Below are 16573 nucleotides of genomic sequence, written 5' to 3'. Positions count from 1 at the left end.
AACTTGCGCAACATTTCCTTGACCCTGTGCCTTGAATAGAAATCTTGGCCTTGAGAGGGGGAGTGGCTGCACAGAGGGAGAGGGTCTGGGTCTCAGATGTGAAATGAAATTTCAACAGGGCAAGTACGGTAAAGAACAAAGCGGATGCAAAAAAGCAAGAGGTGATTGTTATGGCTGCGGAAGCACCCCCAGACTCTGGGTTCTCAGCTCAGGACTAGAGGAATAATGAGTAAGGAAAAAATAGAATCTCTAAAGAAATCTAGTCACCCCAAATTAGGACTCACATATGCTCCTTGAAAGGGTGTTTTCATTTTCTGATGCAAAAGGGACTATCAGGACAGAGATTCAGAATGAGAGTAAGAAGAACAGGAACACCTGTGTCTTTATGAGTGAGAGACATCTGCTGATACAGAAAGGCATTGCCTAATTCCTGGACCAGGAAATCAAATAGATGTTGCTCTCCCGTCTAGGAACCTGAAATTTTAACATATAAAGAGTTTACAAACTCACACATAAAATCATCTATGAATAGGAATGGTAATTCAGGGTAACCAAAGAGCCCCAGTTAATGAGGGGGAAGCTCTATCTTACTAAATAGTGCCAAATAATACATTTGGAATGAAAAAAATTTTTTTAAATCATGATTTTGCACCACTCTTATGAAATAACCTATTCAAAGATCATTAACAGAAGCTAAAACCACTAGTTGAAAGGGGTTGGGAAAAGAGGTATGTACACAGTGCCAAAGTATTGTACATAGGATACTTATTACTTTATAGTGGAGGTCAACAGATGATCCCAGTAATTGAACAGCACATCACTAATTGTGAGACATGCTAACATGTGGATCCCGACATAATGAATTTGAAAATATATCATCATCTATGAAATATACTTGCCAAAAATCATTACCCTGATTCTAATTAAACTTTTAATCTAAATTCCATCTTAGAGGACAGGGCACAGAGGAACCAGTTACAACAATACTGTGAGGAAAACATCAGGAAAGTCCAGAATGTGCCTTATCTTGGTCAAGGCAAAGTCTAAAGAAATGGCAAGGAGACTGGTCTAGATGCTAAGAGATTTGAGATATAACGAAATGTAATGCATGATTCTTTTTTTTTTTTTTTTTTAAAGATTTTATTTATTTTATTTGACAGACAGAGATTACAAATAGGCAGAGAGGCAGGCAGAGAGAGAGAGGAGGAAGCAGGCTCCCTGCCGAGCAGAGAGCCCGATGCGGGACTCGATCCCAGGACCCTGAGATCATGACCTGAGCCGAAGGCAGCGGCTTAACCCACTGAGCCACCCAGGCGCCCTGTAATGCATGATTCTTGATTAGATTTGAGTTAGAAAAGATATTTCGGGGATCACTGGAGAAATCGAATATGGAATGAGCATTAGACATATTTTGCAATCAGTGTTAATTCTGTTGGGTGTCATAATAGTACTGAAGCTATGTAAGAAAATGTTCTTACTGGGGGAAATGCATGCTAAGGCATTTAGGGGTGGGGTTTCATGACGTAATTTGAAATGATTTCGCTGGATAAATAGATATGAAGCAGATACGACAAAATGTTAATTGCTGTTCAGTCAAGATGGAAGGTTTGTGGATATCCATTGCTTTATTCCACTTTTCTGCTTGGAAATTTTATATTAAGAAGTTTAGGGAATTGGCTTGCAGATGCAAATTTGTATAAACCTGGCCTGACAGTGTTTTGGGAGAAGAAGGCATGCAGGGCTCAAATGGCCACATTTCCGTTGGGCACGCTGGAAGGAGCTTTGCTCTTTTGAATTCCGCAGAGCAATGGCGTGAGACAGTCATTCACTCCAGAATGTGAGAGAGTTTGGGAAGAATTAATGCACATTCCAGAGTGCCCAAATTATTGTCAGGAATAATAACTCACTGGCAGCATCAGACTGAATTATTCATGGTACGAAAGCAATGGGAATGCTCACGTGCGGTGGTTGTTAGTTGGAATTTTCCCCCAAATTAAGTCACTTTAAAATTCTCTCTTTTACCTAAGGTATTGTGAGGATGTATTTTCTTTCTTTCTTCTTCTTTTTTTTTTTTTGGCCAAGTCTTTCTCCCAAACAACGTGAGGTAATTGTCCTGTTCGCTCAGGTACAGATGTAAAGTTAAAATGCAGAACTGCTTCCTACGATGCTAAACTGTTCTTAAAATGTTGTTGCTTAAGAAGGGAGTTGACTGCTCGAACCGGTTCCTCTGTTTCCCACATGATCTCAGGGAGCTGGACTGTGCCATGCTACGCCGCCTGGAGAAGAGGATACTGGTTGATCTCCCCAGCCAGGAGGCCAGGCAGGCCATGATCCACCACTGGCTGCCCCCTGTGAGCAAGAGCAGAGCCCTGGAGCTGCGCACAGAGCTGGATTACAGTGTGCTGAGCCGGGTAAGCTGCCTGGAAGGCGCCCCTGCAGGCCAAGCAGCCGCCGCTGGAATCTTCTGAGCAGGGTTCTTGTGAGCTGGTTTGGGGCATATTCCTGGAATCACTTAGAAAAGACTCGAGCAGCCCCAGCAATGCAATGCACCTCTCCTTCGTGAGTGAGCTCTCTGTTCCTCAGAAACATTCAAGCAGGGAGAAATAGTATGACGTAGAGGAAACAGCATAGGGTTTTGACTCAGAGAACTATGTTCACATCCTGGTCTTGCCCCTTACTAGCCGTGAGGTCTCAGGAAAACCACGGACTTTCTCAGTCTGTTTCCTCATCTGCGAAACAGGTAACCAATATGCCATGAAGGATTGCTGAGATGATTCAAGTCTTTCACACATGGAAATGGAGGTACATGTATGCTCCGCTCATTGTCACTGGCATCACTCGCTGCCTCCTCTGAGTGGACCCTGGAACAAACATCCTCTGGCCATCTGCATGATGTTCTTTGAGGTTCCTCAAAGGCAGGTGTGATCTTACAAGAACAAAAGTGTCTACCAAATTTGGTCATGCTTGGATGTGAGCACAAGGGCCCCATTAGGCTACCGTGGATGGTCTAGTCTTTCGCCAGCACCTTCCAGCGTGCATCTGGATGGGGTCAGGAAGCTGTTTACGCTCCAGCGTCTCAGGTCGCCAAACACATAAGCAGCCCCAGACATTACAGATCTGGGAATCTGCGTGGTGTTTGTGGCGGACAGAGACAGGTTCTAAACAGGGGCTCTTTTTATTTATTTAAGTTCAGTTAGCCAACATATAGTACATCATTTGTTTCTGACGTAGTATTCAATGATTCATTGCTCATGTACCGCGTCTTGCCTGTGAGAGCGTAATCACCACCGGCACTGCGCCTGCTGACCCACGGCTGCTCTGCGGCTGTTTCAGGAGACGGAGGGCTACTCGGGCTCCGACATTAAGCTCGTCTGCAGGGAAGCGGCCATGCGGACTGTGAGAAAGATCTTCAGTGCCCTTGAAAATCACCAGTCAGGTATGGTTGGGATCACAGCGGGGGTGCTCTGGGAGAGAAAGCTCTTTAAAAACCCAACTTTCCCCAGCAGATGGAGCCTTGCTCCTGTTCTTGGTTGTTCTTTGCGCTTGCAAACGTTCTTTGGTCCAACTGTCCTCTGCGTACTCAACTCATTTCTCCTCTGGTGTTGTTTTGGATCAACTTCGCCCCAGCTGATCAACTCCTTAAGGCTCAGGCTTTTATTTCTTTGGCACACTATGACGTGGGCGGGATCCATCTGCTGCACTGTGTTACTTTTAAACACTGCTTTGATAGGGAGACATTTAAGTCCCATTTTTTTATCTGGGCTTCAGGGGCTGAGTTGCGCATTAAAGAATTCCTTCCCCAGCTCTCTTTAGTCTTGCCTTTTGCTGCATTAACGATGAAGAATGCTGCATTATGCAGGGGCGCCTGGGTGGCTCAGTGGGTTAAGCCGCTGCCTTCGGCTCAGGTCATGATCTCACGTCCTGGGATCGAGTCCCACATGGGGCTCTCTGCTCAGCAGGGAGCCTGCTTCCTCCTCTCTCTCTCTGCCTGCCTCTCCAACTACTTGTGATTTCTCTCTGTCAAATAAGTAAATAAAATCTTAAAAAAAAAAATGCTGCATTATGCATTGTCTTGAAAAAAGGTCTATTAGCATTTTAAGAGCGCTGATGGAGGTAAGGTCAGTTACTGTACTGTTGTGTTTTGATCCAGAGAGCAGCAATTTACCTGGAATCCAGCTGGATACAGTGACCACTGCTGACTTCTTAGATGTGCTAGCTCACACCAAGCCTTCAGCAAAGAATCTGACTCAGAGATACTCCGCCTGGCAAAGTCAGTTCGAGTCTGTATGAAATCACACCGACCCTGACCGGGCCACAGAGACCACCATGGAGGCCTTCCCATTTATTAGTGTAAGCAGGAGACGAACATGATGGTTGGGAGAGAAAAGAGAAAATTATACTTGAAGACTGAGTTCGTTTGAACAACTGGACTGTTTTGGAAATGAGAGATACTTTTGTTAACCTTTCCTGCCTGATGCCAGCAGAACATGGAAGATGTCAGTTACAGGTGTACAGGCTATTAGTCGCGCGATGCAGACTTCTCCCCCTCCCACTGAGACTCCCTACACTTTGATGAACTATTTCTTACGGTGTTCTGTGTTTGTGAGTTGGTGTTTTCATTCTGAAGAAAAAGATGTAGTGTTGGAAGCTGTGCTGGAATGCACAGTGCCTCCAAGTTGGGAGGTGGTGGGAGGCCCGTTGGAAGCAAAGCGTGACAGACCATCCGGCCAGTTGACGGGCTTGCGGGGGGTTAAGAAGGGGTGCGGGAAGGACACATGGTGTTTTTTTCTGACGACGTCCTGAGTGTCATCAGCTCTCCCTAACTCTGACCCCAGCCAGTTTTCTCAGCAGCAAAGCCTCAGCAGACTAGCCCCCCCAACGGAAGTCGCTGCTCTACCTCGGGGGGAGGAGCTTCAGGAGCCTCCAGCCCCCAGCTCCCAGTCCCAGCGTCCCTAACATCTCCCACTCTTCAGGGCACGTGTGCTCTGCCCTCTCCTGATGGCCACAGCTCCTCGGTGGATCCAAAGCTTAGGGAAGGGGAGCCCCAGCGCAGTCATCCTGGGGCTTCCCTTCCCTTAGGCTCCCCTGCATCTCCTTATGGGGTTGTTAACCGAAGCAGTTCCCTCAGAAACTCGTGATCTGGGCCACCTACTTTAAACCCTTGCAAAATGCCGCTAAGTGATGCCACCACCCCTCTCCCCCGCTGGACCTTACCTGTGGCTGTCCCCTCCTTCTTCCCTTCCTCGCACATTTTCTCCATCCCGCTGCAAGGCACCCTCCTCCCCTGAAGGAAAACTTGCAGGAAAAGGGGTATTTTGGATCGCTAAACATTCCAAAGGATTTTATCCTAATTTTAAACAAAAACAAAGCATTTGGGGGGTACTGATTATTTTGATAATATTCTTAAATGCCTTTTAAAATGCCATTTCATGGGTAATGCAATCAAACTGAAAATACACATATAACGAATTAAAAACAAAAAAGACATTTCATCTTACTATATGCTCAACTTAAGCTTCTTCACGACCATGAAAGTCTTATAATACCCAGCACTAGCCCTACCCTAGATGTAGACGTCTCTAAATGGTCTCAGACATCTGCTTCCCATGTTTGGGGTCATTTTTTCCTTCCTTCCTCCCTCCCTTTGTTTTCTTCCTTCTCCTTCTTTTCTTCCCTTCCTTTTTTCTTTCCCTTTTTCCTTTTCTTCCCCCCGCCTTTTTAAAAAGATTTTATTTATTTATTTGACAGACAGAGATCACAAGGAGGCAGAGAGGCAGGCAGAGAGAGAGAGAGAGAGAGGAGGAAGCAGGCTCCCTGCTGAGCAGAGAGCCCGATGCAGGACTCGATCTCAGAACCCTGGGATCGTGATCTGAGCTGAAGGCAGATGCTTAGCCACCTGAGCCACCCACGCATCTCAGGGTCATTTTGTCAGGTTGTTCGGGGGTGTTTCTTGCTGCCATTAGTCCATCCACTTGGGGCCACTACCGTCCTTTCTGATTTCATACAATCTCAATCGGATGGAACCTCAACTGTTGTTGCTACCTTGTTGTGATTAGAAGTAGGTATGTTTGTGTGTGTGTACTTGAAAGTGAACAGGTAAAGGGGCAAAGGAGACAGCCCCTATGGATAAAAGCTTTGTGACAATGTTTGGCCCCTTTTAGCTTACTGCTCTTTACTTACTCCAATCAGCGTAAGCGTGGTTTTGCCATCCCTCACGGCAAATACACACAACCCCACACACAGCTGACTATGTACCTGACACACCCCCACATCCTTTCTGCATTCCTCCTGAGAATCTCCAAGTTCATCTTTGTAATACTTCCGTCTACTTCAATTGCATATTCAATCCTCCTCTGTCCCTTGGAAAATATGTCTCTAAATAATAATTCAAGTATGTTTGTGAGTCATGCTGTATTTCATGGACTCCTTTGTACATTTTATACACTATCTAATGACTTCCTGCTTTGGATGAAATGAAATTCAGCTCTTTCATCCCTCTTCTGTGTTCCCATCATCGCCAAATAGTTATTTTAGGTTTACTCGATAATCGGTATTTTTTTTAAAAGATTTAATTTATTTATCTGACAGAGAGATCACAAGTAGGCAGATAGGCAGGCAGAGAGAGAGGGAAGCAGGCTCCCCACTGAGCAGAGAGCCTGATGCGGGGCTCGATCCCAGGACCCTGAGACCAAGACCTGAGCCGAAGGCAGAGGCCTAACCCACTGAGCCACCCAGGCACCCCAATAATCGGTATTTCTATGGGAACGTGTACTGTTCATGCAGAGCCCCTAGTGAATCAAAATTACAATTCCTTTATATGTTGGTTTTGTCTTCCCAGGAATTAATAAGTGCCTTGCCAATATCAGATAGACTGTCAATTGCATTCCCATATCCTCTGGTCTTGGTGTTTTAAGGAGAAAGGAACCAAGAGCCCTCACAGAATAAGCAGACATGTACCTAGCCCCCATCTGCAGCCCTGTAGCTCATCCTGGCTCACTACCACACCCACTGTCCCCAAGGCCTTCACTTCATGTTTCCTGGGACTCCAACCATTTTGTTTACCAGCTTTGAATCTCAATCCTATCTCACACCTCACCTTCTCTCTACCTAGTCTCCAAGACTTCAATCTTTGAGTTTCTACAGGATGAGTTTTGGTTGTCTTTCTTTGCATGGAGTTTTGTTATCAACAACCTATCCACGTTCCATCCTTCAAATTATTGTACCCTCTCATTCACTTGTGCCCATCTGTCCTCTTGTGGGCTCTCCTTGTGAGTTCATAACTTCTTTATCCCTTTACTTTGATTTTAGTGGGCTCTGAGAAAGAGAGACCAACCAAGACATATGATTAGTTTATGTTTAGAGCCTCTTATTATTTAAAAAGTAGATCAGAAGTACATCTAAGTTTACAGGGCTATAGGAACCTGGCCTATTTTCAGAGAGAAATGTAACTTCATCCAACATGCGGTACACTTTGTCCTAAAGCAGAAGTCACAATGCCTGTAGGAACACAGAACACCCGGGTAAGTAAGCTGGGTGTAAGACGAGGAAGAGGAGGGGCTACGATGGAGGGTGAGATTACCTGAACGACACAGCAGTGGTGCAGCTCCCACAGCTTAGACACTGGGACCCAACAGCGCCGATCTTCCAGTCTTCCTAGGAAAATCTGTAGTAACTGATGTCTGCATTTGAGATCTCCTGATACCCAATATTGGCCACTAAGTCTAAGTATCTACGTTAGGATTCGTGGCCTGTCCCTACATTTCATTCAGGTCATCATCAAAAGCCTGGTGGACTTCTACGTACCCACTGGACTGGACTCTACTTATCCAAAATAAGGCCCTCCCTCGTTTCTCGTCCTTCATGGAGCCATACAGCTATTGTGTTACACAGTTGTGGGTACGTTTTATCGTCTTGTGCCCAAAACGTTAGCCGCAGGGCTGTGGTACTTCTATCACTGCCAGTGAATGCAGCCAACATTCTTTACAATGGAGCGCTGAGTCTGCTTCCCACGCAAGAAGCTGTGATGACTGTTCCGAAGCACTTAGTTCACTGCACTCGACCTCTTCTCTGAGAGCACTTACACGACACACCTTTTACTTTACCCATAGTTGGTGTTTCATAATTTGGTTTTCTCGGGCACACTAGCTGGTGAAACAAACAGGAGTTGAGACGGGTAGGATGTGAAGGTAGGCACTGAAAACAGTAAGATACTCAAAATTGCTGGATTTTAACAGATACATAACTTAAATGATAAATGATTTCTGGTGTTCTGGTGTCTTGTTCTGGTTGTCCCTTCAAGAGAGCAGCATGCTGTGGGGTAGTCAGCCCTGACGGCTGGCATGACCAAGTCAGCCAAGGTCCTATGCATTTATGCCAAAGGAAAGTTTTTGGGACTACATCAAAGGAACCTGGTAACACAAAAGTGGCTTTATGTGAGCAACCACTGATGTGAGAAAGGGATTCTGCTGTTCTGGCAAAGTGTTTCGGTGAAAGAGACTAGTACACTTTAAAAAATTCCTTACTGTAGACGCCCAAGGATTTCAGTTTCATCCTACGTGAACCACCACTGATCTCAAACCAGATGAACACAACACATACAGGTGTGTTTTTGACTTCCCGGTCCAACGTGGTACAGTACTTTTTAAACGTGGGGTTGAGAGTGAGGTGATGACGCTACCCTTCCAAGGAGTTTCTGACATCCATGGCTACAAGTGCTCAATGGCCCCGATCAGCTCCAACAGATGCAGAATGATAGGTGGAATAGCTATAGCAAAACAAGCCAGTTTTGGAGGGAGAAGACTGAAGCAGTGGGGCAGCCATCGGTCTCTACCACTGGTTCCGCCTTCTTCCACACCCAGCACACACCTGGCTTCTGACAGATGCTCAGTAATCTCCTGACACTGAGTGTTCCTTACTGCCCTTTCTAGTCCCAAAATGGCACTTGTTTCCTTTTCTGGGCCTAGGAGAGGATTATAGTAAAACTGATACAAACACTGCCCTCAAGGTCATACCATTGAAAGAAAGCCCTTTAATGGGATCGCTGGAAAAACGAAGTTTTTTGGGGACTTCACTTATTAAATCTCCTCCATGAGGCCCATGGCAGACCAACCAGCTATGCTGGGAATGTTTACAGTAACCTGGATCTAAAACCAGATTTTTATTTATCCTCATGAACCTCACTGTGGACAGGTCAATTAACAAGACCTATATAATGCTTGTTAAAGAAATAAAACAAGAAACAAAGATTTTAATGGCCCAATACGGCCGAACTAATATGCAGGAAAGAAGCCACTTCTCTTGGCCCGGGACCTTATGCTTACGTGGTCTTAACCTCTTCCTGCCCCTGTCTGACTCCTGACACATCAGTGACGTCTACTTCTTTGCTTTAGCTCTAACCTGTCTCTAAAGCATCAGATCTGTTATTTCTGAGTGTCTAATGGGGCCTCCCCTATGGGTAACCAGTCTTCTCCTCCCTACTCCCAGTTCTACCTTCTGACAGTAAATTCCTGTAGTATTTACAGCTAGTTTGTATTGGTTCGAGAACCATCTGAGTAACCAACTATCTTTGTTGCAGGAGATATAAAAAAGAATGAGCCACAGTCCTGTGTTGGGGGAGAAGGGACACGTAAGGACCGAGGCCACAGTCCCGTGTTCGGGGAGAAGGGGCACATGGGGACCGAGGCCACAGTCCTGTCTTGGGGGAGAAGGGACATGTGGGGACCAAGGCATCATGTAACAAGCGCTCCCTCCACCTGCAGTCAGGCGGACATCACAGGGCAGGCCCTGGAGTGTGGAGAGCAGCTTGTCCACTCTCCCTAGCTCCTCCACTCGTGAGGGTCCTCAGGACAAAATCCTTTCCTTACACGCTCTATTATTTCCTAGCGTGGCACTTAGCGCGTAGCAACCAGCAAACGCTACTCAGTGGTGCTTGAGCCAAGGCATCCCTGAGCCAGGCGGCCAGGTACCCGGTCCCAGGCGCATGGAGCGTAGCCGTCAGCGTCAGGCAGCACGCTCCAACCGCACGCCCGGCTGACCATGCCTCTGCGTGCAATGGAGTAGCATCTCCTTTCCTTAATCGGGAAGACCTCCCCCATTGAACTGACTGTGGAGATGAGTTCTATCAAGATTTATCAGATTATTTAGTGTGGACAGTGGCACTATGTCTGCCTCCTCATCGGCGCCGAAGACACAATGTGCTTCGAAGATGCTGCAGAATGTGGTCCTCAGCATTTGGCCAATTCTACTCTCCGCACTTACTACGCTGGTCACACATTTAACCCTCATGACAAGCCTGCGTGGTGGGTGCCGTCACGGTCTCCATTTTACACAGATAACTACAGAGCTAGTTAACTGCTGGCGAGGCCCCCAAACCCATGCTCCTGGCCATTCCACTCGTGGCTCTGATCGGTGGTGGCCTTCCTATCATGCTGTCCTTTGCACTCAAGGCTGTGTTAAGTACTAAGTCAGGGCATCTGCAAAAACAAGAACCGAGCAAACACCAAACCACCAGAAGGAGAGAGGGCTGCCATTTATTTAGCTCTGCTCCCTGCCATCTAAGACCAAGCTGATCTCTAAACAAGCATCAAAGCCCGAAGCTCATTAACATCAGCGCGTGCTTCAATAAGGTGAACACTACAATGATATACAATTACATGCTAATAATTCAATGCCCAAGAGCCCTGTAAAACAATTGCAAAGGCCCAGGATGATCAAAGTATGCAAATGCACGAGGAAAATCATTACCTACTTAGGCCCCTTCATTTTGGTGGGTTTAACATGAGAAGAATAATCCAGGCTACAAGACGAGATTTCATTTTACAGCTGTAGTAACCAAGTACATAAAAGCTTGAATCTGTCCCAATAGCTTCTGAAAGATTTTCCCCATAGTGTCAGAGGCAAAAATAATGAAATCTTGCAAATGTACAGTTAATAGGACCCCGGTGGACACTAACTTCAAAAATGCATGGTCTATAAGACATTAAAGGCTTGATTTTAGTTTCTGCACTGTTCCTGTTAATAACAATGTCTAATTAAAACATCTGTAAAATACTGATAGTTTTAATTTTACATAAAATTTCCAAAACAACTGTTACACAGTATAATAGGCATCTGCAATGAATAGGTTATTAATGGAAATATTATTTTAAATTAAAATCAGGTTCTAAATTTAAATTAGTCATCTCTGGCTAATGAAGAGAAAAAGAAGTCACCCGTGCTGGGAATAATACGGTAGATAATCTAGTTTTCAACATCCGTTAAGGCAAATTCACTTGATCACTTGGGCTAAAGGACAATTTATTTTGCCGCTTCTGACTTGTACTCCACTTGGCACTTCTGACGGATTTCACAGTTGAACTCAATATTAAAACTACAGCCGAAATGCACTTTCCAACACATTATTTTATAATTTAAAAAAAATGCCATTCAATCTCCTTCACACTCGGAACACTCCCCCCTCCGGGCAGACCAGCGAGGAGGCAGCAGAGAACGTGATGCCCACAGGAGGCTCTCCCTCCCAGCCCTGCCGGCCTGATGAATATTTTAAGAGGAATGGCATAAAATCTCGGCTTTCCCTTTCTCTGGGTCTCATCTTCTTTTACAAAATAAAACAAAAGGGATATACAAGGCATAGTGGCTGCCTGTGATTCGATGCCTTTCTTCCTAATTACTGCACAACAGAGGAGCACTGCTCCGCGCCGGTCTGGGCTGGCACGGACACGGGGAGGGATTCGTTCAGGACAACGAACAGCTGCGTCTCCGGCTGCTTCTGAGTGATGTAAAGGATCACAGGAGATGCTGCAGAATGTGGTCCACGGCATGAGGGAAGCTCTCGCAAGTTAAGTAAGGAGGCGGATTAATTTTTTCTTCATCTGCTGCTCGGTATTTCCCTGAAATGAAAGGAGAGCCAGTGAACAAAGGCTACTGCTAGAAAGCCACATTCATCACGTCCCGTGAGCACCGGGGCCACCTCCGAAACACCCTGGCGAGTACTGGAGAACTAGGGGCTCCTCATCTCCCAAAACATCTCTTAGTGGAGCTTTTGGCTGCGATGAGGCAGTTCAAAGCAGTATCACGTCCAGCATCTTCCCCCAGGACTCCGGTCCTTCATAATGGACAGTCGCAGGGGCCACGACACCTGGCCGTTAAGGTTTCCTTCAGATCTCCACAGCTGGGGAAATCATTTTCCTCCCCATCAGCCCTAAAGATAGGAATGGAGACTGAAGCAATGCTTTTCAGTGGAAGCCAGGACAGGACAGGGAGGAAGACTTATCAGCTCCCAAGAGAGACTAGAGACAGCATGTGCTGCCACCCAGGGACCCTGAGAGCACCCAGGGGTGGGGACAGAAAGAGACGAAGGCACACAGGCCTGGCTCATTAGGACGGCGTGCCCAGCAAGTGCACTGCCGCAGTCTCCCTGGGCTCTGGAATGTGGGACACATAACCGAAGACCCCAGCACAGAGAGGAACCCTTCCACACAGTAGTCACGGGCAGCTTTACAAATGTTTAAGTCGGATGATGCATGGTCCCTATTTAAACACCCTTAATGGGTCCCAAGGCCCTTCAGAAAGAACCCAAATCCCTACCACTGCCCTTTGTCATGTGGTCCAGCACCCCTCCAACCTCAGCACGTGCTACCTTCACAAGACTGCAGTCCTAGACGGTACCTGGCTCTTTGAGGACCTTCACACCTGCTGTCCCCTTTGCTGGCAACAGTCTTCTCACCCCACTCATCACCTCCCGCATGCTTCGGGTCGAATTTCATATTCCCATTCCGGTTACTTCTCCTCCCTGCCTTCCCCCTAGCACCCTGCTCTTTGCCTCTACATTTATAATGCGTGGCAATTCATGTATTTATTTGCTTAAGGTCTCTCACCCAAGACTGTGAGTTCTCTCAGAGTAGGGACCATCTCTGTTATCTTCCCCAATGTGTTCATTCCCAGCACCGAACACAGTGACTAACAGAGGTGAGCACTCCGGGAATGCAAAGAAGGAAGTGAGGGAGAAGGAGGGAGGGAATGTGGGCGGAGGGAGGGAGGAGGAAGCGGGACACTGCGACACTACTTCCCTGGGGAACAAGGCCAAGTGCCCTGGAGCCACGGGGGCTACCTCTGCCCTTTCCCCTTCTCTTTGCTCTCTCATCCCTTTTCCTTTGATCTCTCCCCTTTAACCCTCTGCATTCTCCAGCACTCTCTGCCTGAATCCAGCTCCCCTAACAACAGGCCCACCATTTCCTACAGTTCCCACCATTCTCCATTCACTACCTCTTTATGAGGCTTTGCTCAACAAACAGAAAGCCTGAAAATCCTGCTCCACACCTCTGCGCTGTGGCGAAAATATTTTCTGCTTTGTCTTACTGACTGTGAAGTCCCTATAGGACCCGAGCCAGCATCAAATGCACAAAGCGAACAAACACCAGCCTCATTCACCTCATCCAGGCACCTGTCCATGGTAGGGGCCACACAGAAACCTCTGCTGCTAGTTCTTCCTCACCCTTAAATTCCATTAAGTACAAACTCTTGCCACATCTCTACTTGGTCTCAAACAGAAGTCACTGACTACTCCTCTACCATACCACCTACTTGGGGGATCCAGTGGCCTAAGGGCACATATGTGAAAGTCAAGTTTCTGAGCCACAGAGTTAAGGGCTTGCAGAATGCTCTTGCCATCTGGCCGTGCAAGTGGGGGCTTCTACAAAGTCCACACCGACACAGTGGCTTACAGACGTGGGTGATAGCTCCAGCACCTCAAATGGCGGCTGGCACACAGCAGGGGCTCACTGATGTGGGCTGCGTGAATGAAGCAGGACACCAGCATGCACGCCTGCCTCACTCACTGTGGCAGTCTATGCTCTCTGGGATGATGAATTCCTGGAGGAGTACAGGAAGCCATTTTGAGAATATTAGATCAAGAATGACCCCACCTTTTCTAAGTGACTATTTTACATGCTAAGCAAATACATTCTGGGCAGGACTAGTCACAAATCTTTAATAACATCGTTGGGCAAATGCACACTGAGCTTCCACCAGGTGCCACTCACTGAGAAACAGAATTGCTCAAGACCATCCACAAGAAGCACTTATTATGTGATAGATTAACACCTTTGTGATCATTTTCAACATTGGGGAGCCTAGTACTTGTGCAAATGCATGGATTTCAAATTCACCAACAGAGCCAGCCATTTTGTGTGCTTTTAGAACAGTGGGCTTACTTGGACTTGTTTCTGACCAGACAGAAACAGTACAAATGGGCCTGTTTCCCTGCACTGGACTTGCTGTTTACTGGCTATACGTTTTCAATTCGGTTGTGTTATGCTGCTGGCTTCTCTAAGACCAACTAGATGGCTCCGTGACAGGCTGACCACAACCAACTGCCAGTCAGGAAAGAAGGGACAACCAACAGAAGCCAGCCAAGACAGAGGAAGCAGGGCCCACAAGACACTGGCATAGGGGGTTTTCATACTTAGTATAAATCCTTAATGATGTGAATTGAGGAGAGAAAATGTTCATAGGGGTAACAGACAAGAGGAGAAATAGTTATCTGGAGATTTCCTCAGTGACCAGGAAATAAAACAGTGAATGGCAGGAACTTGAAAATTAGCATACAGGGAGGGACCATGAGTGCGATGACTTTTCTGGACTTTTTCTTTCTTGGTACTTCCTCTTTTTTGCTTACATCAAAGGGCAGTCATGTTCGCAGGAGGCTGCTGAGCATTTTGAGAAGTATAAACAAACACCCTGTTCGCTCTGGAAAGATGAGTCCCTATCTGCAAGGCTCGCAGGACTCCCTCCAGAATCCTGGCACAGCCTGTACTCCATTCACACAGGGCCCTGCCAAATGTTGCTTCTTCAATGCTAGCTGTAGCTATGCTTTCCAGTTTCTACTTTTAAATTTAAAATAGCTTTTATGCAACCACATTTTCTTGAATATATGTCAGTTGGGAGTAAATGTACTTTTTCTAAAAAATGTCCATGCTGTGGCTCTTCTGAGACTTTGTTTAAATCTTCCTTCTTAAGAACAGCCTCTTAAATGGTTCCGCTAGCATTCTATGAACCTGGGCACTCTATGAAGTCCACTCACTGTGGACTGAGGCCAGGACCCAGCACACTACTGGGTCCTCTGTCGTCATAATACCATATTAGTTGAGTCCTCCCCAGGAAGTTCCTATCTTAAGTTTATTCTGAAGGGCCACAAAGAGTATACCTACTTTGGGTATAGGAAATAATTCCTAAAACAGTAAGTAAAAGTTCTTTGTGTGATTAAAAAAAAAAAAAAAATACAAGTGTTAACAGAAAGTATCAGATCACTTAGCCCACAAGTTCCTAAGGAGACCAACTTTATCATCTTTTGCTGGCATCAAAAAAAAAAAAAAAAAAAAAAAAGATACTTTTATAGAACATCCCCAAATCAGTCAACTTTGATCCATTCCAATGTGCTGATTTGTGTATCAAGAAAATCATATAATATAAATAGTAATGGTCAACCAGCACAGTTATCTCTGGTTAAGTCTTAAAATAACCTCTGAATTCTCTCTGATCTTTCAATTTTTATGCAGCATGGGCCCTCCCACAATGTCTTTCCCTGAGATCCTGAGCTCCTTTTAATTTTGCTTTGAGGCAGAAAGAGAATTAAAGTGCCCAGTGGGCTTTGTCATTTCTGCAAAGACTGTTCTTTAAGCAACTGTGTGTTTTACCATCCTATTTGAGAGGAGGCTTATGCAGAAGATACATACCAGTTTTTACTAAGATACCCAGCATGCCGACATTCTGAGCCCCACCGACATCATCCCTGCAATCCTAGAAAAGGACAAAGAAAGCATTTAGTTCAAAAAAAATACAAGAGAAAAGGGGGTAAATCCACATGGGACCCACTGACGAAGCATGCCATTTGGAGAGGGAAGTGTTGAAGAAATGTAAGGTGTACAACAGAGTAGTAAGTCTAGTGACCAAGCACAGACAGCACATCTACAGTTCGTGTTTTCCACATGCACATCCGTCTCCTCTTAAAACAGATCATGGGAAAAAGCCTCCTATTCATCTAGCAGCTCTGAAGGTGAATGATCCAACTGTAGACCGTGAATGGACAACCTTTGGAAGACGGCTCTGCTGCTGCCCATGTAACACACCACCCTTACTCTCCAGACCGTTGTCCCTCGAAGGTGGAATCAAGCCAAATCAGAATACTGAGATTCTCTGAGATTCACTTCACACTTGGGGATAACAGGTCAGTTAGAGTAGGTAGCTCCTCTTTCCAATTCTTACCCAAGATAGAGATGAATACACTTGGTTGACTGTGATGATAAACACCAGGTAATAAAAATCCAAGGACTCAAAGAAATATCAAGAAAAACAACCCTTGGGGCCCCCTGGATGGCTCGGTTGGTTAAACATCCAAACTCTGGACTCCGGCCCCAGTTGTGATCTCAGGGCTGTGAGATCCAGCCCTCCACCAGGCTCCACTGGGCGTGGAACTTGCTTAGGATTGTCCTTCTCCCTTTCCCTCTGTACCTTACCACCCACCCCACCCCCCCAAAAAAGAAAAAAAGAAAATCAACCCTGCCATCTTACGTCTTTA

At 46.1% G+C, this 16573-nt stretch overlaps 2 protein-coding genes across 12 annotated transcripts in view; one reads left to right on the top strand and one right to left on the bottom strand.

Moving 5' to 3' along the window:
- The window catches only part of KATNAL2 (katanin catalytic subunit A1 like 2), a 76302-nt gene extending 71710 nt beyond the window's left edge, over window positions 1–4592 (top strand). For 3 of the 5 annotated variants that reach the window (XM_059139794.1, XM_059139796.1, XM_059139795.1), the window contains 3 exons: window positions 2249–2411; window positions 3334–3436; window positions 4151–4592. In XM_059139794.1, the coding sequence (XP_058995777.1) occupies window positions 2249–2411; window positions 3334–3436; window positions 4151–4290 (406 nt within the window). In that variant the 3' untranslated portion in view covers window positions 4291–4592. Of the gene's footprint in view, window positions 1–2248; window positions 2412–2740; window positions 3437–4150 lie in introns of all 5 variants that reach the window. The other 2 variants (XR_009345898.1, XR_009345897.1) reach the window with 2 other exon arrangements.
- A 5912-nt stretch (window positions 4593–10504) lies between these two features.
- The window catches only part of HDHD2 (haloacid dehalogenase like hydrolase domain containing 2), a 35808-nt gene continuing 29739 nt past the window's right edge, over window positions 10505–16573 (bottom strand). For all 7 annotated transcript variants that reach the window (XM_059139195.1, XM_059139197.1, XM_059139198.1 and 4 more), the window contains 2 exons: window positions 15732–15795; window positions 10505–11888 (listed from right to left, as the gene is read on the bottom strand). In XM_059139195.1, coding sequence (XP_058995178.1) covers window positions 11785–11888; window positions 15732–15795 — 168 coding nt within the window. In that variant the 3' untranslated portion in view covers window positions 10505–11784. The remainder of the gene's footprint in view (window positions 11889–15731; window positions 15796–16573) is intronic.

The sequence above is a fragment of the Mustela lutreola genome, chromosome 11 (genome assembly GCF_030435805.1).
Source record: "Mustela lutreola isolate mMusLut2 chromosome 11, mMusLut2.pri, whole genome shotgun sequence".
NCBI classification, from domain to species: Eukaryota; Metazoa; Chordata; class Mammalia; order Carnivora; family Mustelidae; genus Mustela; species Mustela lutreola.
The sequence above is the reverse complement of the archived record's forward strand: the minus strand, read 5'-3'. Positions and strand labels throughout refer to the sequence as shown.